Source organism: Anabrus simplex, chromosome 10 (assembly GCF_040414725.1).
Source record: "Anabrus simplex isolate iqAnaSimp1 chromosome 10, ASM4041472v1, whole genome shotgun sequence".
NCBI lineage: Eukaryota > Metazoa > Arthropoda > Insecta > Orthoptera > Tettigoniidae > Anabrus > Anabrus simplex.
The window spans coordinates 46,429,004-46,450,574 of NC_090274.1; the positions used below are offsets into that span (position 1 = coordinate 46,429,004).

A 21,571-nucleotide genomic window follows, 5' to 3' on the forward strand; every position below is an offset into this window, starting at 1 on the left:
GCAAGCCTAAATTTTTAGTGCCTTTTTGACACGTGTTCATTGACAAATAAACCAATTTGGTTACTGAAAATAAAAAGATCATTAATTTTGGTAACACTCTTCAGTTCTTAAGAAGTCTTCATGAACAGATGAGATTAAGTCTTCCTCGTGAACAGAAGAGATTTTGCTAAACGTAAAGAATTTCACCATGTTTTATCACCAAGGCAAAAGCCCAAAATCTTATTACCATGTTTACAATTGCAGGCTGTGAAAACAATTTAAATACAGCAGAACCTTGATTATACGTTCCTGGAAACTACATTTTCCCATATTATTCGTTCAAATTATGTGGTCCCGCGACCATCCTAATTAAATCACGTTGTAAAAATCCCAAAGAAACTATTTCCCGGATCAACTGTCCAGAAATTTCAGTCTCGATCAAAAACTGTATCCCACGAAAGGACGGCTATGGCATACTTATGGATCTTGGTGTTAACGGCCCTTCATTGCAGTAATTTGAGGAAGTACTGTACCATACTGGAAAAGCGCTCGGTGGTGAACTTTCATACGGGACCATAGTAGCATCGTATTCGGGTGGTATTGTTTAGAGAATCCTTGGAAATCATAAAACAGAGTGTGTCCACAACAATTGGAAGGAGACAGAGCGCATTTCAGCAGCTCTACTTGAAGACCGAATGAGTTTCGTCAAATGTTCGTACTTGCAAAGCATCTACATGCAAAATATCTGCATTATGTCCAGGGTTACCGGTACCTACATGTTTATTTTTAAAAACATTTTCGAGTGTATCGCCGAACAGGTTTTCGACACTTCCCTCAGGCAGGAATTGAAACTGCTCCTTCTTCTAAAGTAACACAAATTTAGTGTCTGTCAGGTCATCAGCCCAGAGGCTGGTTGGATCCTCAAATAGCACCACCAAAGGCTATGCAGTTATAGCGAAACCGCAAAAACCAATGGCAGAGCCCAAATGAGGTGTACTAGGCAAGATGGGGAGTGAGGTAGTTTGCCATTGCTTTCCTCACTGGAGCAGAATGTACTACTGCAGCACGACTGATCCTATGAGCAACACCTTTCATAACACCCACACTAGTTGTGCTCCAAATTTCCTTACTCAGCACCACCCATACCCCCAGCAGCTTCCATATTGTCACAGCCATGGACGAGACCGGGACTTCGGTGGAAGCTACATTTTGCTCTGGCCTGTGCCAAGAGACAGATACAAAAATACTGCATTCATCAAGAAATGGCAACAAGCCATACTAATTTAGTATTTTAATGTTATCGAGACCAGAACAGATGTTGCACCTTACATCCTGTACATAACGTCATGGGAGGTTTTTGGGATTGCCTATTACTGTTTTGGTCCTAATATAAGACTGGGAGTTTCACTTTTGTATTAAAATGTTATAAAAACTGCAGTCTTTTTTTTTTTTTTTTTTTGCGCACATTACATTTAAAAACTAAGTATCATTTCGCAGTCGTACTGACTTGTACAGGGAGCGCGCTTTCCAGCCGAGTCTAGGTCACTAATAACCGTAATTTCGGAAGTGTTAATGATATTTTTTCTCTTTCCAATTTGATTGTGATTAGTGACGAGCAGAATTCAATACTGTATAATACATTCGAGAACTTGAGGATCGATACTTACGTTCGAAACCATATTCTCGAGTTCAACATAACCTTTAAAAATCGATGTAGGCCTAATTTACGTGGTACAAGATTTCCATAAACTGACAACAGTACGAACAGTATACTGGTGACCAAATTACAATGGAAAATTAAAAAAAAGGGATTTCACCATCATGTTGGGCGCTTTTGAATCTAATGTGCTTTATTTTATTAGATTAGAGAATTAAAAGCTACTTGTGGTTGATTGTTGTATGGCTTGACGTTACGGGTATTAAATTTTTCGAAGAGTTTGGCTGATCAAAGTTGCTGAACTAAAGTAAGCTTTTAGAGGAAACTTACAAAGTTTTCCCGATAAAACTGAATGTAAAGTTTCAAGATTTTTACGTCGCGTACCGGTAATTAATGTTTGACGCTGGCCCCGCGGTCTATCTTGCCTGCCTCTCACCCAGAGGGCCTGGGTTCGATTCCCGGGTAGGTCAGGCCTTTTTACCTGGATATGAGGGCTGTTCCAGGGTCACTCATTATATGATTACCTTTAATTGAGGAGCTATTTAATGGTGAGATGGTGAAATGGCGACCCCGGTCTAGAGAGTCAGGAATAATGGCCGAGAGTATTCGTCACACTAACCATGCATCACCTCGTAATCTGCAGGCCTTCGGACCTTGCAGCAGTCACTTGGTAGGCGGAAGGCCCATTGGGGCTGTAGTTTGTTTTGGTTTAGGGGTGTTTGTAAGATTATAAGTATACATATTTCATTTTTGTGATGATTAGCCAAATTGTTGATGGTTCATTCGTTCCCAGATTTTCTGTTTTCCTGTGTTGTACGTTTTTTCCCGTGGTCCCTCCAAAAACGGAGAATCAAGGTTCCACTGTATTAATAGTAATTTGTATGGGAACATCAATTTGTACAACATTCCTTTTAAATGTGTTCAGTGTCTAATCATTCATTTTAATTGTTTACGATGTTAATTCTGAAGAACAAAATATTTTTAACATGAACAACATAGGTTATTTATGAATTCTTCATTCCCATATTATATCTTAGTCAACCATGAAGATTTAGTGGCTGATGATAGCTCAAAAGAGCTGAAACATGTACCAATATCCATGTGAAATAATCTACAGAGATTATTTAATAATTATCAAAAGTATTGAATAGGTGGACATATAGGTACTTCTTTTGATCATTATAGTCAATACAGAATCTGAAAATGAATTTCATTACTTGTAACACCAGTTACGAAGCAAATGGCACACATGAATGTATTCTAAGACTATGAAACAGGGTATCGCCTGATGGAGACTTCGTTTCTGTGGAAAGTCCTGGGTCTTTCTAACGCAAGCCAGAGAGTCTCCAGAGAGATTATACTTTCTAACAGAAGTCCTCTTCCTCCTTTCATATTCTGTTTAAAATAAATAATATTTTCGCATTATGGCTGCATCAACATTTCAGCTAAATGATGGGATATTAGAGTGATAACAACTGTGTAAATGAAATGTTAATAATGTATGATTTTTGTTTGATTCTACTGCATGATGGCTGAAATAACCTCAGTTTTTAACCACATTATGATAATTATTTTCCATTTTATTTTTTTCGACAAATCTGTAACTAGTGCACGGAAAGGTGTCAGATCGTGTAGAAACGTGAACAATTATATTGTCTTTAGAATGGAATTACATATCTGACACAAAGTTTGACAGGCTTATGTATTATTTAATCTAAAATGACAATTCTGAAAGAAAAAAGTTATATTTTTAAATTTTTCAATAATTTTTGCTCAACCTTACAGGTAAGGTATGGCCATGAACTATTTTCTCCTATATGCTCATTGTTTATGCTACGTCTGAAATTTTTCTGACTGAGATATCTGTGAATGTGTAGGTGTTACAAATGTTTAGAAAATAACATGTAATTTCATAAGAAAATGTTTGACAGTTCTCAAAAAGAGTTTAGATAATCCGCAAGATTATCAGAGACAAGTTTCTGGATAGTGGACAACTGGCAAAGAGAGCTATACAGGCTTTGGTAAGTGGCAAGTTACAGTTTCTGCGCAAAATGCCGAGAAACGAGCTCCTTCAGTTCCCACACCAGAAGTTATTGAGAACATTCACCATAGAATTATTCAATATATACAGAAGTCAACAGGTAAATTGCCATAATAGGCACATTTAAGTAGGAAGACTTGCTAGCACATATTAACCCTAGAACACTAACCTTTCGTAAATTTTACGACGATAGGTAGCAGAACGGTATAGTTTATTACCTTCTGCGCATGCGTGCCTGCCGGAATTTTGTGTAGTTGATTTTTTCGAGCAGTTATTGACTGTGGCATGTGCGACTGTTGATATCTTTGCTCAATTTTGTAATAATTGGACGGGTGTCATCATATTGACGAACGGTGTGAACTTATAAGTATAATGTGTCTTCATGCCTTTTTTTAAATTTTTTTAAAATTTACATTTATAAGTATTTTATGTATTTTCTTGGTAGTTTTGGTTTCTTTGCGATGTAAATAACCCACATTCATAATTTTAAGAGAGTATTTAAATATGTTGTGTTATAAAATACATTTCCTATAAAATGTGTTCATTTAATATTTTGTGTGTCAAGTTTTCTAGCAAAGCAAAGCGAAGCAAAGTCACCTCAGTACAGGCCATGAAGGCCCTTGGAGGAGTGGAAGGTAAAGGCTTCCACCATTGTTAACCTCGGCACGTGATGGGGTAGAGTGGTTAGCTCTATGCCCGGCTGCCTTTGCCCCCAGGAATTAACCTGGTACTCATTTTTGGTGTAGGCTGAGTGAACCTCAGGGCCATATGCACCTCCGGAAGTGGAAATCTCGTTTCTTAAATTTTGCGACTTCTTGACAGGGATTCGAACCCACATCCTTCCAGGCGTACCGAGCACGCCTTTACCGCCTCGGCTAGGCAGCCCCTACGATATCGTAATCTATAATCTTCATTTCCGTATTGACAATTGCACAATTAAAAATAGGAGAGGATTTCCACCAATCAATACTTATTTATTGTATATATTAAACTACAGGACCGGTTTCGACCTGATATTCAAGGTCATCTTCAGCTGAACCATATACACATATTAATATAATGAAGCTTTGATTAAGATTGTGGTGTTGAAGGAATGCCATATGATGATGATGTACATTTAGTTACATACAAATGGGGCACGTCTTAGCGTGAGCTGGCGTATATGTCATTCTGTGCAATATTGCAACTGTATGTCTAAAATGTTGAAGGCCTTAAAACTAGTGTATAAAACACGTCTTTTCCTAAACTAACTTATATATATGTACAAGATAAAAACAATACATAAAAACACTTCATGTACATGAACATTCGTTCTTGGTTGGTGGTCAATACATCGACTAACTTCCGTATTTAAGTCTTATTCACAGTTGTACACTTCAGCTGCTATTCTTAGAGTTTGTAAAATTGTGTGGATAAAAGTTTTGTCTTCCTGTGCGTATGTGAGATAAAACGCTTTCAATTTAAAAAGGGTGCCAAATGTATGGATGAAATTCAAGTAAAATATGTTCAGCTCTGCTGTGTGTGTTGCCCTTTTATAAGAACCAATTCATGTTTTCTTATTGGCGTCCGTAAATTTGGGTGACATTGGTTTCAAAGTAGTGGCTCCTTTCCCATTTGTAGCTGTGCAATGATGCTATGTTAATTGTTGTTGGTGTAGCTGAGTTGTGTTTGACATGCGAGCTTGTAATGTACATTACTTTACATTATTTTACTTGAATTTCATCCATACATTTGGCACCCTTTTTAAATTGAAAGCGTTTTATCTCACATACGCACAGGAAGACAAAACTTTTATCCACACAATTTTACTAACTCTAAGAATAGCAGCTGAAGTGTACAACTGTGAATAAGACTTAAATACGGAAGTTAGTCGATGTATTGACCACCAAGCAAGAACGAATGTTCATGTACATGAAGTGTTTTTATGTATTGTTTTTATCTTGTACATATATATAAGTTAGTTTAGGAAAAGACGTGTTTTATACACTAGTTTTAAGGCCTTCAACATTTTAGACATACAGTTGCAATATTACACAGAATGACATATACGCCAGCTCACGCTAAGACGTGCCCCATTTGTATGTAACTAAATGTACATCATCATATGGCATTCCTTCAACACCACAATCTTAATCAAAGCTTCATTATATTAATATGTATATATGGTTCAGCTGAAGATGACCTTGAATATCAGGTCGAAACCGGTCCTGTAGTTTAATATATACAATAAATAAGTATTGATTGGTGGAAATCCTCTCCTATTTTTAATTAGGCAGCCCCTGTCAAGTTTTCTACTACATTTAAAAAATAATCACATAAAATTATTTAATATCTATGTATTTTTATTCATGTTAAGTTTACAACACTATAGGAACTCTAAATAACCAAAATCTTGCCAAATATAAGCTGTTACGTAGAAACTATAACAATTATAAATTGTAGTAGTCAAATTTACGAAGGGTTAGTAATAATGTGTGGCGAAATAGGGTTAGTGTTCTAGGGTTAAAGAGCTTATCTTTTAAGCCATATTGTATGGTGGCTGTGCAACAATTGCGGAAGGTTAACAATCGCAAGCATTTAGATTACCGCTTCTGGTTTCTGATCAGCAACAGTGGAGATCTGTTCATGAATGACTAGGCATAGTTTTTATGTTTCTGACTACATGAATGTGCAGTACTAGGCAATGGAGAACCTCTGTGTGCATCATCCTCTAGAACAGAATCTAGTCTCTAGAGAAGAGAAAATATTTCACACACTACAACTATGTTGGACTCTTGAATTACCTGCAATCCGTTGGGCATAGCTTTTCCCGCATCCCTTCTTCCATCTCGTTAAGAGACATCGCAAAGAGAGTGAACTGATAATACTGAAACAGAAACAATGGAACAAATGAGGAATGAGTTGCAATGAAAACAATTTTAGCCATATAAAGAAAGGAACAATAAAGGAACACACAATAGGATGAACACAGAGAAGACAAACATGGAATTACAAAAGGATAAGGACAATTTCTATGTCTTCACACATTGGCATCTCCAAATAGACAGGCTCTCTCCTCATCATCCATCTCTTCTCAGACCCAGCAAGCTTGTTTTAGCTCTCCAGTTTCATCAGGAGGGCAGGAATCAACACTCGTTGAGGGACCATTTGACAGATCTTCATTCTTAAAACAGGAAGTATACGCTAAGAAGAAAGCCAGATAAAAACAGGAAAAGGAAAGAAACAGAAGATAAAGAAATAAATACAAGGGGTAAAAGATAATGACGCCTATATCAGGGCCTCTTATCAACAAGAATACTTTCATAATACGTTCTTGGAGTCCTATTTGGAGCCATCCTTTTCGTATGTTCAATCCAAGTTGTTGCTGGATATGCATCATCATCATCATCATCATCATCATCATCATCATCATCATCATCATCATCATCTGGAGCAGTTTCCAATCACAGGCTGGATCTGCTTGTAACATAAGCCTCTTCACCGTTTTCTCTCCATCCAGCACTTCCCTCCTCTTGCCTCGATGCTCTTCTTTACACCTTTCAGCCATCTGTCCTTTGGTCTTCTTCTAGGTCTCCTTCCCTCAACTCCATTTCTAACATCTTTCTTGGTAGCCTCTCTTCTCCCATTTTCTTAACATGTCAATACCACTGCAGCCTTGATTTTTCTATCTTTTCCTGTAAGGGTACCTCATTTACCATTTCCCAAACTCTCTCATTTCTTACTTTGTCCATTCTTGTTAAACCTACGACACCTTTGAAACTTTCTTTCTACTGCTTGTATTCTACCTTTATCCCTCTCCACCATGTTTCTGATCCATACATCAAAATTTGCACAAAATAAGTCTTGTAGATAATTGCTTTACACCTCTGTGGCACATCCCCGTTCCGTATCAATCCTCCCACACTCTTAAAGAATCCATTTGCACACCTTCCTCTTTCACTGATTTACATCCTGTTTCCTCCATTTTCTTCAATTACACTTCCCAGTTATTTGAAGCTTTCAGCTCTTTTCAACTGCAACCCCCTTAATGTCACGCCATTATGAGCTTGGTTCTTGTTTCATGTCGTTACCAGCACTTCACTCTTTTGTGCTGAGAACTTCATTCCATAAGATGACAACTTCCTCCACCGGGCGAGTTGGCCGTGCGCGTAGAGGCGCGCGGCTGTGAGCTTGCATCTGGGAGATAGTAGGTTCGAATCCCACTATCGGCAGCCCTGAAAATGGTTTTCCGTGGTTTCCCATTTTCACACCGGGCAAATGCTGGGGCTGTACCTTACTTAAGGCCACGGCCGCTTCCTTCCAACTCCTAGGCCTTTCCTATCCCATCGTCACCATAAGTCCTATCTGTGTCGGTGCGACGTAAAGCCCCTAGAAAAAAAAAAAAAAAAACTTCCTCCCATACATTGAGCTGTTCCTGCACTTCGCTCTCACCATTTCCCCATATTAGTAGATAATAATAATAATAATAATAATAATAATAATAATAATAATAATAATAATAATAATAATAATAATAATAATCGTATGGCCTCAGCTACCGTGTGCAGACATTTCAATTTGACGCCATCTGGCTGTCTGCTCGTCAATTTCGACGTTCCGTTTTACTCTAGGCCCCCACTAGATGGCAGACCGAGTAAACCGAAACTCTCTTGGGCGTCTATGGCTGAGATTTAATGAATTTTGTCGGGCAAACACCAAATGTGTCACCAGAGATCTTTTACATGCCGACATCGTACGACATGGAGTGTCGAATGGACTTTTTTCCGCCCTTCAAAAATCCGGCTACCTCTGCCGGGTTTGAACCCGCTATCTTGGGATCCGGAGGCCGACACTCTACCGCTGATCCACAGAGGCAGCTATATTAGTAGATCATCCTTATTTTCTCTCTCCTTGTCTTTTGAAGATGCCAGCCCTGCAGTGTATGGGTAGCATGCCTGCCTCTTATCTGGAGGCCCCAGGTTTGATTCCCAGCAAGGTCAGGGATATTTACCTGAATCTGAGGGCTGGTTTGAGGCCCACTCAGCCTACGGTCATTACAATTTAGGAGCTATCCAATGGCGAGATGGAACCCCGGTGTAGGAAACCAAGAATAACAGCCGAGAAGATAAGTCTTGCTGACCACACGACACTTCAATCTGCAGGCCTTTGGCTTGGTAGGCCATGGCCCTTTGGGGCCATTGCACCATGGGTTTTGGTTTGGTTTATCTTTTGAAGATAGGGATTGCTTTGACAACCCTTTCAAACTTTTTTGTCTTAGACTACGTGATCAATCACAGTTCCATATTTTATCATCCTGGCTATATCTTGCGAGAATCCCTTTTTTTGAACCAAGTGTTACTCACAATCATATCGTTTCTTACAATACAGACCTCAGCCGTCCTATTCCCCATTCCACATACTATACATTAATATTCAATATATAAAGCTTAATTACATCTGATACACTACCTAGAGAGAATCTGTGAGGAGGAAGGATATATAAATGTCATAATAATGAGGCTCTTCACACACATACAGTACATAAAAAAGCTGCCTCTGTGGATCCGTGGTAGAGCGTCGGCCTCTGGATCCCAAGATAGCGGGTTCAAACCCGGCAGAGGTAGTCGGATTTTTGAAGGGCGGAAAAAAGTCCATTCAACACTCCATGTCGTACGATGTCAGCATGTAAAAGATCTCTGGTGAAACATTTGGTATTTACCCGACAAAATTAATTAAATCTCAGCCATATACGCCCAAGAGAGATCCGGTTTACTCTGACCAAGAGTAAAATGGAACGTCGAAATTGACGAGCAGACAGCCAGATGGCGTCAAATCGAAATGTCTGCACACGGTAGCTGAGGCCATAGGATTATTATTATTATTATTATTATTATTATTATTATTATTATTATTATTATTAGTACATAAAAAGGGTCTTTGTACAACTTTTAAGTCGAACGAAGTCAGGTGATCCAGGAAATATTAGATTAGGAAATGAAGTTTTAAAGGAAGTAGATGGATATTGTTACTTGGGTAGTAAAATAACTAACGATGGCAAAAGTAAGGAGGACATAAAATGCAGACTAGCACAAGCAAAGAAGGCCTTTCTTAAGAAATTTGCTCACTTCGAACATTGATATAGGAATTAGAAAAGATGTTTCTGAAGACTTTCTCTGGAGTGTGGCATTGTATGGAAGTGAAACAAGGATAATAACTGGCTCAGAAAGAAAGAGAATAGAAGCTTTTGAAATGTGGTGTTTCAGAAGAATGCTGAAGGTAAGATGGGTGGGTCAAATCACGAATGAAGAGATCATCATCATCATTTCCCTCTATCCAGCTGTAGCCGGGTAGGGGCAAATATGGTTCCTCTCCACTTTCTTCGGTCTTTCCACCACTCCTCCTCCAACACTGTGTCCCAGTCCAGGTTTCTTTCTATAATGCTGCGTTGGATGGTATCCATCCATCTCAATCGTGGTCGTCCACGGCCTCTCCTTCCTTGGATTTGGATTTCCATCACCTTTTTTGGCATTCTTTTGTCGCTCATTCGCTTTATGTGCCCAAACCATCTTAGTCGGCTCTTCTCTATTCTATCGTTCATTTTTTCCACTCCAATTTCTTCCCGGATTTTCTCATTCCTTATTTTGTCTCTTCTACTCTTCTGTATCACACTCCTCAAGAACTTTATTTCGGCTGCCTGTATTCGACTCTCATCCTTCTTTGTCATTGTCCAAGTTTCTGCCCCATAAGTAGTTATGGGTACGTAATACATCTTGTACATAGTATCCTTTGCTTCCGTTGGCACATCTTTGTCCCATAACATGTTTCTTACACTATGATAGAAACAACTTCCAGCTTGAATCCTTTTACTAATCTCAGCATCCAGTCAAGCATTCTCCATTAATTCACTCCCCAGGTATTTAAACGTTTCCACTACTTCCAGGGGCTTGTCTGCAAGTCTAATCTGAAGAGATACTGAATCAAATTGGTGAAAGGAGATCGATCTGGTTAAATTTGATGAGAGGAAGAGACAGAATTATAGGATACATCTTAAGACACCCAGGACTTCAATTAGTTATTGAGGGAAGTGTAGGTGGTAAGAACAGTAAGGGTAGACCAATGTATGAATATAACAAGCAGATTAGAGCAGATGTAGGATGTAGTAGTAACACAGCAATTTAAAGATTAGCACAGGATAAAGAGGCATGGAAGCTGCATCAAACCAGTCTATGGACTGTTGACTCAAACAAAAACAATTTTTTACACTGTATCCAATTAACATGGTTTTTAAAATACTACTGATCCTTTCCCTTACAGAATTTTCAGGAATAATAAATTGTATTTCTTAAAAACAAACAAGGTGTTAATGGACAGATGGACCTTTTACTTTGCAAATAAATATCTTGAACTGAGCAAAAAACAATATCAAAAATTATTCCCAGAAAGGAACTATAATTTAATTTCATCAATTCCAACATTTAAGAATTCAATAATTGTGAGATTAGCAGTATTCTGCCCCAGTTCAGCAATGGGCACCGTTGACACACTCTGTCAAGCCTCCTTTGTAGGACAATGCGAAGACTAAGGGAGACCAGTACCTCCCTGCCGTACTGGCCACCAGTGTGGCAATCTAACCAAAGAACCTGCTGCCACAATGGAGCAAAACACTGGTAATTTGAAAATAGGAAAGAAAAGAAAAAGCCTAAAGGACTTAAATACTTCAAAAGTGATAAAGTCTGTCACATCGATGGGAGCAACTCACATCAGCACTGTTCTCAGGCCGGGGATCAGCTTCCCATAGAGTGGCCGAGTTGGGAATATCTATCGAATAAGTGGAGTCACATTTGGGGATCTCTCCATCTGTTGGCTCGGGCACAGGGCAGCCTTCATCCACACTGTTTCCCTGAAATAGAAAAACATCTTTAAAACTTGCAACAATGGGACTAATGATTCACAGTCATAGAGCCTTTCCTTACAAATTCTTCAAAAAAAGACACAAATATCTTTATAGATTTGTACAAATTTCTATGTAATGGTGTAGTAAATAAATGTTAAGCTTGCATCAAATCATCGGGCATCATATTTCAAGCACCTAGGTTCCTGGCTTATACATGATGGGATCCAGACATAGATGTGATGATTATGATGATGCTTGTTGTTTAAAGGGGCCTAACATCTAGGTCATCAGCCCCTAAAGACATAGAAATCAAAACCAGAATAATCAGCAATGGAAGAAGTCAATGTCATCATGATCATGATCATCATCATCATCATCATCATCATCATCATCATCATCATCCCCTAATCTTGCTCCAGAAGGAATCCATGGTATTTCTCCACCTTTCCCTCTCCATTCACCATTCTCCATTTGCAATTTTGTTCCATTCCACACACTCCTTACGCTGTCTTGATCGAGTCCATCCATCTTTCTTTGGGTCTCCCTCTTGCCCTCTTTTCCTCAAAGTAAACCCTTAACTGGTGGTGGTGATTATTAATTTAAGAGGAAGTAGAACTGGGCAACCATTCTCTAAACTAAACCTCCATTATCTGTTCCAGAATTCCTCATTGCAAGAAGTACGTTTCCAAAATTAAAACATCTTGCATGCAATTGTGACCTCTGGTTCAAAACTCGCTAGTGTACCGTGAACTGTTGTGTTACCGCTTCTGCCTATGGTGCCGATGGATGGATTAGAGGCTTTATTAGTGAATCAAAATCAGGCCTTCAAAGGGTGAATGTATTGTGTAATGTTCAAGATCATTCCATGGACAGACCACATCACCAATGTGGAGGTATTCCATCGTGCTGAGAAATCGTGTGAAATCCTAAAATGGAAGAAGGCAGCCTATTTTTTGCTCACATCTTCTGAAATGACCAAATACAGTTTGTTACAACTGATCATAGAAAGCAAAATAGAAGAGAAACATAGAACATGGGTGGAGAAGATTATTCACGTAGTAGTAGTAAAAATATTTAAGTTATCTATGAATTTCTATGCAAGTATGTTATAATTATGTTAAATTTGCTCACGTTTTGTTTTCATGATGGAGGTGTTCTTCCAGATGCGAGTGAGCTTTGCTGTTGAATCGTGATGCATCCGTGGATTTCAGGCTCGTGGTCGCCAGCGGTACTCAAAGCAACTGACGATCTCATAGCCAGCGACTCTTGTTATATTTGGGTGGTGGTTGTTGGGGGTGATCTACAATCGTCACTTGGTATTTGAATTGCTGATTTTGAGTCCATACGCTCTGCTCTTCACGATTGTCTAGTTCATGTTCATCTTTGGTTATTATTGGAGTGTCAGCAGTGTATTGCAGATTCCTAATTTTCTATCCACCAACTGCAAGATCCTATCATTCCAAGTCTTCGAGCACCTCCTCCACAATGTACTTGCTGTAAATGTTGAAAGGGAGGGGTGATAAAATGTTAAGACTACTCTTAATTTTTCATCATCATCATCATCATCATCCCCCTCCTGCGTGCCGGGTGCGGTGTTGAACAAGCCTTTGCCGTCACTGTCCAGAAAATGCGCTCTCTCTCTCTCTCTCTCTCTCTCTCTCTCTCTCTCTCTCTCTCTCTCTCTCTCTCTCTCTCTCTCTCTCTCTCTCTCTCTCTCTCTCTCTCTCTGGTGGGGGTGATTATTGTTTTAAGGGGAAGTACAACTAGGCAACCGTCCTCTACATAATACTAATCAGAGAGAACAAAAGGAAGGGATCGGACACTTTGAAAAATGAAGATATCGGCCAAAGGAAGACAAGGGCCATGAAGGGCGTGAAAATGAAAGACTACCTAGGCCTCAGAAACCTAATAAAGTCGGGTCAGAAAAGAACAAGAGTTGACCAAGAGAGGTCGGAGAGGATAGATGAAAGTGAGGAGCCTAGCACAAGTAAGTGGAAGCAATGTTAGGACTCAGCTAGGAATCCTGGAGTCGCCAACCCACGCTCCGAAGTTGAGAGTTCTCTCTCTCGCCACTGACTCCCAATTCCCTTCTCTTCTCTCCACATCGTCTTTCAACTGGTGTAGCCATCTCTTCCTAGGTCTTCCCTCTGGCCTTCTTCCTTCAACCCTTGTTTCTAGTATGTACGTGGTGTTCTTGTGCCAGGCATTCACTTTACATGTCCAACCATGTTACGTATAAGCAATGAATTTAATTCTTAGAGTCCATATTGATGGATATGATTTCTTTCTTAATGAATGCATTGATTAGGTGGTTAATAAAAAAACCCTTCATTAATAAAAGATGTATCATGCTAGTCTCCAAGTTCCTACCTTCTCTTCTATTGAGTCTACTTCCAGTTTCATTCTGATGTCACTGTTCCTTACATGGTCCTTGTGCAATTTTTTTTTTTTTGGAGGGTAGTTTGTAGGAACTTCATTTCACATGCTGAAATTTACCAACATCTCTCTCTTTCAGTGCCATTGTTTCTAGATTGTATGTGAGAATGGGCACAAAGTATGACTTACACAGAGTCATCTTGGTTCTCATGGGCACTTTATTGTCCCAAAGTTGTAGATGTTGGAATTGCTAGACACACTTTACTATTTCTTTATCTGCAGCACCCCCACTGGAAATCATACTTCCGAGATATCTGAATACCTGTACACATGGAATGATCTCACCTTCAAGCTTTATGTGGCAGCCAGTATCTTTCCTACTCATTTTCAGTGCAACAGCTTTTGTTCTGCTAACTTCCATATTTTTAAAATTATTATTTTGTTTTCATGCATTTTTTGTAGTGTACTTTTGGTTTTAAACAGGGAATACAATTTTTAAGACTTCGTTGAAGAGTACCAAGGCATGGGAGCACAGAAGCAGTGACAGAGAGCGCAGTGCCCACAATGGCGAGCGGATGTAATTGTCTCAAAGAAGTAGCATGATTACATCAATAGAAAGTGTCGGCTGTCATCGGGGCGATTTGGTTCTTGTTCTCAGCAACTCGAAAAAAAGTGGGAATACTGAGCCCATTCCACTCTCTTACCTCCTCCTTCCCTTACTTCTCTTTCCTTCAATTTTACCTTGTAAGATAAGCTTAAGGAGTCTATATTTATAATTTCGAATGATATGGCTAAAAACTCAAGTTTCTTCTTTTCTGGTGTAGTACACGACCTCTAACTCTTTGTTCAGGTGTTGGAGTACTTCAGTGCTATGTATTTTGTCACCCCATGATATTCTGAGTGGGCGTCGGTAGCACCACATCTCAAGGAATCAAAGTTTTCGGTTGTGTTCTTTGTTAGGGTTCAAGGCTCAGCACCATAAAATAAGTTGCAAGCAATCATCCGCACTTTCCGTGCTGATGTTATACACTGTTGAAAGAAGCATTGTGTTTTTTACTCCTTTTAACCATAAAATAAGACAGGAAATACATTAATCGAAGTAAACAGAGACGGAGATTGCTAGTCCCTGTTACAGAGAAGTTTGATCATTCTCATGAATGCAGTCCTCGCCTCTTCAATCCGGGACCTAATTTCAACAGCATTGTTCCAAAACACAAAAAGTCCATATGAACATATGGCCTATTGTCGATCCTTTATGAGCTATGCAAGTTTTAGTTATTAGCTGGATGGGGGGTACAGTTCGTCTCTAGATTAAATTGGGAATCAGGCACGCCAGTAGGGATGGAATGGACATTGCAGTACTTCGCCAGCGTGTGGACAAAGATTGCCAATGAATAGGTGCAACGCTTAGCGTGTTCGAACTAGTCCGACAATAATCAAAGAGGTGTGAATTCAGTCATGTAATTAACATTCCAAGAACTTCCAAGCACTTCTTGTATTAGAATGGTACACCAACATGGCAACAGCTACTCGACATGCTACGTAAGGCTATTAGTTAGAACCTGTTTCTTCACATTTGAGAGTACCTAAAAATCGGAGGCAGCTTCAATTTTATGGAGTTTAATAGGCATTTATCAATAAGAATACCATTTTTATTTTGTTAAAGTTATAATAACTTATTATGGGGAAATATAAAACAAATATTACTCATCTCTTAGCTACAAAGACTTTGAAGCCAACACTGTTTTCACTCATAATACAGACTATGGGCGTGTACTGCGGGAGATTCTTAAGGAAAGGACATCCAGGGAGTATGGTTTATAGATTCCTCATAAGATTTTGTTTGAGAAGTATTTCAAGATATTGAAAACTAGTCTGTAATTATTTTAGTTTCTCAGAATAAACTGAAAGCTTTTTAATCAATTTAAGGATTAAAAAATTAGGAATTATCGGAATATGGGCAAATATAGGTTCTTATGTCAATTTAGGCACTACAGGACCATCATTTCTAACCTTATAAATACATAAAAATAAAAATAATAAAAAAATAAACAACTTCATTTTAAGTTACCTCTTCAGGGAAAATCATAAAAAAAAATAGGCTTTTGCCTAAAATCCAAGGTCTAGTTATTATCAATACTTCCCCTACCGAGATGGAAAATCTGTAACTCAGAAATGATTGACCATGGAGCATGTGTTGCGTTGTGGGGTGCACTATCCACTTCCATCCCTACGATTACTTCCCACATATTTGGGAACATAATGTATGTATCGGGTGTGTCCCTATGTGGAAAACCAGCATTTGTATGAACATGAAATTTAATCCAAACGTTGCCAACGGCATGCGGAAGAGAAGTAATGCCTAAGCAAGTCCAATGAAGCAATTTTAATGCATTGCCATGCTGTGCAATATGACTGGTTGTTACGGACATATCATCCATCAAACTATAATGGAGTGCTCTACACGGTGTCCATCAGTATCCAGGACGTGTCGTACATTATGCTGCATGGAGGCGCGAAACATCTTCATGGGTATGTCTGCTGCCCCTCTCGATATACTTCTCTTGAAATCGGCATAATGTGAATGTCCCCTCGGTATGTGTACCATGAATAGTTTCCTGTCTAGAGTGGGTTAAGTAGGGAAAGTTTAATAATAATCACCCAATAGATACATAGAAAGAACAGAAATTTTAAAAATTGGCATTTTCTTCTTATTCTGGACATGACCATCACAGATTTACCAATTTTTTAAAAAATTCAAAAGAACAGACAAAACTTTAATAATAATGTTATTTAATCAAAACAGACTTTCAACCTATTAGGTCGTGTTCGATTACAATGCGGTCGTGAAAATTCAATAATGTTATTTGTTTTATATTCCACAAACTACTTTTATGGTTTTTGGAGGACAAAACTAATTTTATTCATAACAGACAGTAAGAAGAACATTACAAGATACTTACCTCAGCTTGAGAGGTAGAATTACTTTTAAATGGTCCCACTTTCAAACTGTTCAGTTTGGCCAGAACCTTCTTCGGGGTGTGCGAAGGACTATCAGACTGACCTCGATCTCTTTCGCCGTCACGTCTAGAAAGAAGATCACACTGCTACAAACAAACTGTAAAAGCTACCTTCAACTTGAAGTATGTGTTAACAGAGGCAAATTCACATTATGAAGATAAAAATTTTTGAAGAATTCATTTTCCCTTCAAAAAACTCTACATGGTTCTGTTAAGATCTTTTGCACCATGAAATAAAGTGTGTTAACACCTCCTGAACTAACACTGGTCTTAAGAAATACTGTAGCACCAAATCTAACATGGTTCTCTCTTAAGCACTTTTAAGGTGAAAATGACTATGCAGGGAATCAAATCAGCACTTGAGCTGAGAGCGTGAATGCTTAACCAACTAAACTGTGCAAATTATCACTAAATTGTGAAAACTAACTAAACTATTACAAGTTTTAATTTCAGTACTACACTAAATGAATTAGGATGTTGTTGACAGAAACTTTACGTGTGTCACACTACTTTTACCATGATTTTGTATTCTACAAAGCAAGGTGCATATTTTATTGCAGAGAGGAAACTTCTTGTGGCATTCTTCAAGCTCTAAACCAGGGGTTTCCAAATAAAAATATTTTCAGAAATGTGAAGAAAATATACAAAAAATATTTCCCTGCTCATTCAAAAATGTATTAATTTATATACGGTACCCTTTATAGACCCAAGTCAGAACTAATTCATTATGTAATATTATTTCACTTTTTTAAGTATTCACTTGGCCTGAATGGATTACTTTTGATTAAAAGAAAATTAAAATCCAAACTTTGGAGGAAAATGAGGTCTCACAAATGCCCGTGCTAGGTATTAACCATTATGTGATCCATACCAATTCTTGAACTATGCCAACCTCGCTGTGGACATTTATACAATGTAGCATCCATTGAATACCAAGAAATACTTTAATTGCCAATGGTGTAAGAAGCGGTTTCAATTCTTCATTCTTCTCTCATTGGTACTACTGACTGGTACACAGACCTACACACTCGAGGAAATTTTCAGGAAAGTACTCCTGGAAGTACATTGCTGAGATTCTAGGCTCGTACAAGTGTATATCATTGTTCCCTTCACACTACTCCCACTAAATTGCCCTTTTTAAGTTTGATTTTGATTACATTATTAATTTCAGTTTGTCTGTAGGTTTTCCTTTTTTTCTCTCTCGTTTTGTTTGTCAAATAATTCAAATGAATGTACATTGTTGGGTCCTCTTCTTCTAAATTCAACTGTCCTGGATGTAATAGTGTTTATTTCACAACTGCATAACAGAGTGAAATTAAACAGTGTTTTAAGCAATCTTTGAACTATGCATATTATTTCACAATGATATGTCTGTTCTATTGTAGAATTTTTATGAAAATTAGCCTATTATTAAAGAGCAGCCTGCAATGTTGCGTAAGGCTTCCAATGAGGCTCTCGAGCCCTCGCAAATTGGAAACCCCTGCTCTAAACCATCAGCTTTGTTAAATAGCTTAAATTTTCAACATAATTTTATTTTATGTAACCAGTCTTAACTTCAATTCTACGAGTCGCGCATACAGTTTTTGAAGATCTTTCTGTCTATACACTGTTTATTTTCTTCGATATATTTGTGTTGATTTGCTTTAAGGCAGATTAACTAGTCCCTGAACATAAATGTAATGTAAAACATTGCATACTTTGTATTGAAAAGGTGGACCTTAATAATAAAATATTTAAATACTATTGCAATCTCAGTTCAATACGGATCAATCATAATGAAATGTATATCTTTATATATCCAACCGCAGTCAGAAGGTTCATGGATTGGCACCTAAGATGCAGGCAGCCACACAACACAGCACACACTTGCATCATCCACATCGTCCCTCAAAATACAGCAGACACTTTTGGCCTCTACAACATTAGCCAACGTTGGTATAACTGCTGGAAACACTTGTGAAAGATATTAGCAGGAAGATCCTGTACGGCAGCTCTTGTGGCAGTAATGATTTCCTTGGTGGAATGTAATCTACACCCATGTTGCTTTGCTTTCAAGTGTGGAACAAGAAAGAAATCGCATGGTGCAACATCAGGCTAATACGGAGGGTATGGAAAAAAAACAAAGCCTTATTCCCTTATCAGCGACTACTGGATAAGAACAGAGCTATACGCTGGGGCATTAACCTGTAGGGAGAGATAGTTCTTCCTATGCCACAGCTCAAGATGCTTAAGACTAATTAAATCGCACAGACAGTGAAAGATCCTCTTGTAGTTTTTCTTGTTTATGCTTGCTCCTTGTGGCATGAATTCCGCCTGTACAATTCCCATTGAGAGAAAAAAAAAAACAGTTAAAGTATCACCTTGCCTTTTGACCTGTTTTGATGCTGTACTTTTTTCGATCTTGGTGATTTTGATTTCACCATCTGAAATATTTTGCTAGTGGATCTGCCTAATTTATAGGAGAACTTTACATTTGCCCATTGTTCAAACCATGACATTCTTGGGTTTCTCTGCTCGCATCCAACTATCCTTAACAATAAAGACCACTGCTCTGTTTACACTGGGATGAGAACTGCCATGGCACAATCATGTAGTGAATGAAATTAATGATTAAACAGCATATTATTTGCTACATAAATATCATACATTGTTCCATCTATTTCATGGGTCAACAAATTAAGTTCCTCCACCAACTTCTGTTGTTGCACTTCTCTTCTTCATTTCTGTTCCAGTCTTGTCCTAGTTTTTTTCCCCCGTAGTACCTCACACTTGGCCGCCCTCTTGGCACTCCAGTTAGTGTCTATTCTTCATCCATGACCACATCACGTGAGTTTACATATGCTGGAATGTAATCTACACCCATGATGCTAGGCTTTCCAGCGTGGAAAGAGAAAGAAATCACATGGAACAATATCAGGCTAATACTGACTGTATGGCAAAACAGCAACTTATTCCCTTATCAGCGACTACTGGATAAGAACAGAGCTATGCGCTGGCGCATTAACCTGTATGGACAGACAGTTCTTCCTATGCCACAGCTCAAGATGCTCAAGACTAATTAAATCTCCAATATCCTATATTTTCAATTCTCATTTTTATTTTATTTAGTCTTTCCAATCATGACTGATAAATCTCAGCAGTAGAAAACCTATTTTCAACTTGCTTCCTGAAGGCCTATGTCTCATACTCCTAGGCCAAAACTGAGACAAAATAAATGGATTATTTCCGTAGTTACTTACATTTCATATTACATCTCTATTTACAATCATCGCCATATTTACATTCATAATTTGTTTGTTGATGAAAAGAAAGAGATATGAGCTGAATACAAGTGGCAGAAATAAAATTCTTGAGAGAAGAAAGGTGCATAAAGAGAGAGAAACTGAAGTGGAAAAGTTAAGTGAAAATAGAGAAAAGCAGGTTTAGATGGTCTGGGCATGTTAAAAGGACGTGTGATAAAAGAAAGACAAAACAGAATAAGGAAATGCAAATGAAGGGGAATAGAGATCAAAGGCGACCAAGACTGATGGATAAACTTAATCCAAAACAGTGCAAGACAGCGGAACCTGGACTGGAACATAAGTGTTGGATGACGAGTTGCGCATTGATAAAAGAAACTGAAGAGGAACCATATTTGCCACTACCTGGGCATAGCTCAAAAATTGGAATTGAGGATGATGATGATGTGTCTTAACAACTCTATAAAATATTCGTTCATTTGGACTGAAGTAGTTTTGCAATTTCCTTAGCAACGAAGCCTGTTGACATTATTATCATAGTCATATTCTGAATGTACAAATGTGTGGTAGCTATAATGCTTTATGGTACGTTGGCATGTAGTGCATGTTTTGCCCAGCCAGCCAGGTCGCTTCACGCTGGACATCCCCTGGACCACCAGCTTCTCCATGCAGGGCTGCAAGTGATATGCCCAAAGAACATCCCCTAGTGTATCAGGGTAAACAATATTTGTTGCTAACGGTTTTCCGCAAGTATAGGTCAGTGTGGGAACAGGGAGCAAGGCGGGAGACAAGGACAAAGGCAATCTCTACATCTTCATACACTGCCGTCTTCAAATAGAGAGACTGATCAATCCCAGTTCTACATCCATCTCTTCTCAGCCCCTGGCAAGCTTGTTTCCCAGCTTCATCAAGAGGGCGGGCATCAACACTCATTGAGAGGCCTCACTTGACAGATCTTCAGTCTTGACGTGCAAAGTGTAAGATAAGAAGAAAGCTGGATAAGTAATTTGTAAGTAGCCTATTGTAAGTGAAAATATTCCTTCTTACAGCATTGGAAAATTGGTTTTTAAAAACACCTCTTTTAATATAATTTCTACTAATATTAAAACTGCAGATTAAGAAAATGAATAGTGCATTGGTGACAAAAATTGAGAAGTAAATAATAGAACAAAATAATTTTTTTTTAATAGTCTAACTGATGTCATATGCACATTTTTCTATGTCTCAAATTTTCAATGACAAAGTATTTTCAGCCTCCACAGGCTCTACTATATATAAAAAAAATCATCATCATCATCATCATCATCATCATCATCATCATCATCATCCAACTCCAGTTTCCCAGGTGTGGTGTACAAGCACTCGCCACTTCTCTATGTCCTCCCA

The 21,571-nt window shown here is 38.4% G+C and overlaps 1 protein-coding gene across 3 annotated transcripts in view; it reads right to left on the reverse strand.

Moving 5' to 3' along the window:
* LOC136882025 (oxysterol-binding protein-related protein 2) overlaps positions 1-21,571 on the reverse strand; it is a 495,565-nt gene that overhangs the window by 5,899 nt on the left and 468,095 nt on the right. For all 3 annotated transcript variants that reach the window (XM_068229471.1, XM_067154531.2, XM_067154530.2), the window contains 3 exons: positions 16,890-17,013; positions 11,416-11,556; positions 6,461-6,543 (listed from right to left, as the gene is read on the reverse strand). In XM_068229471.1, the coding sequence (XP_068085572.1) occupies positions 6,461-6,543; positions 11,416-11,556; positions 16,890-17,013 (348 nt within the window). The remainder of the gene's footprint in view (positions 1-6,460; positions 6,544-11,415; positions 11,557-16,889; positions 17,014-21,571) is intronic.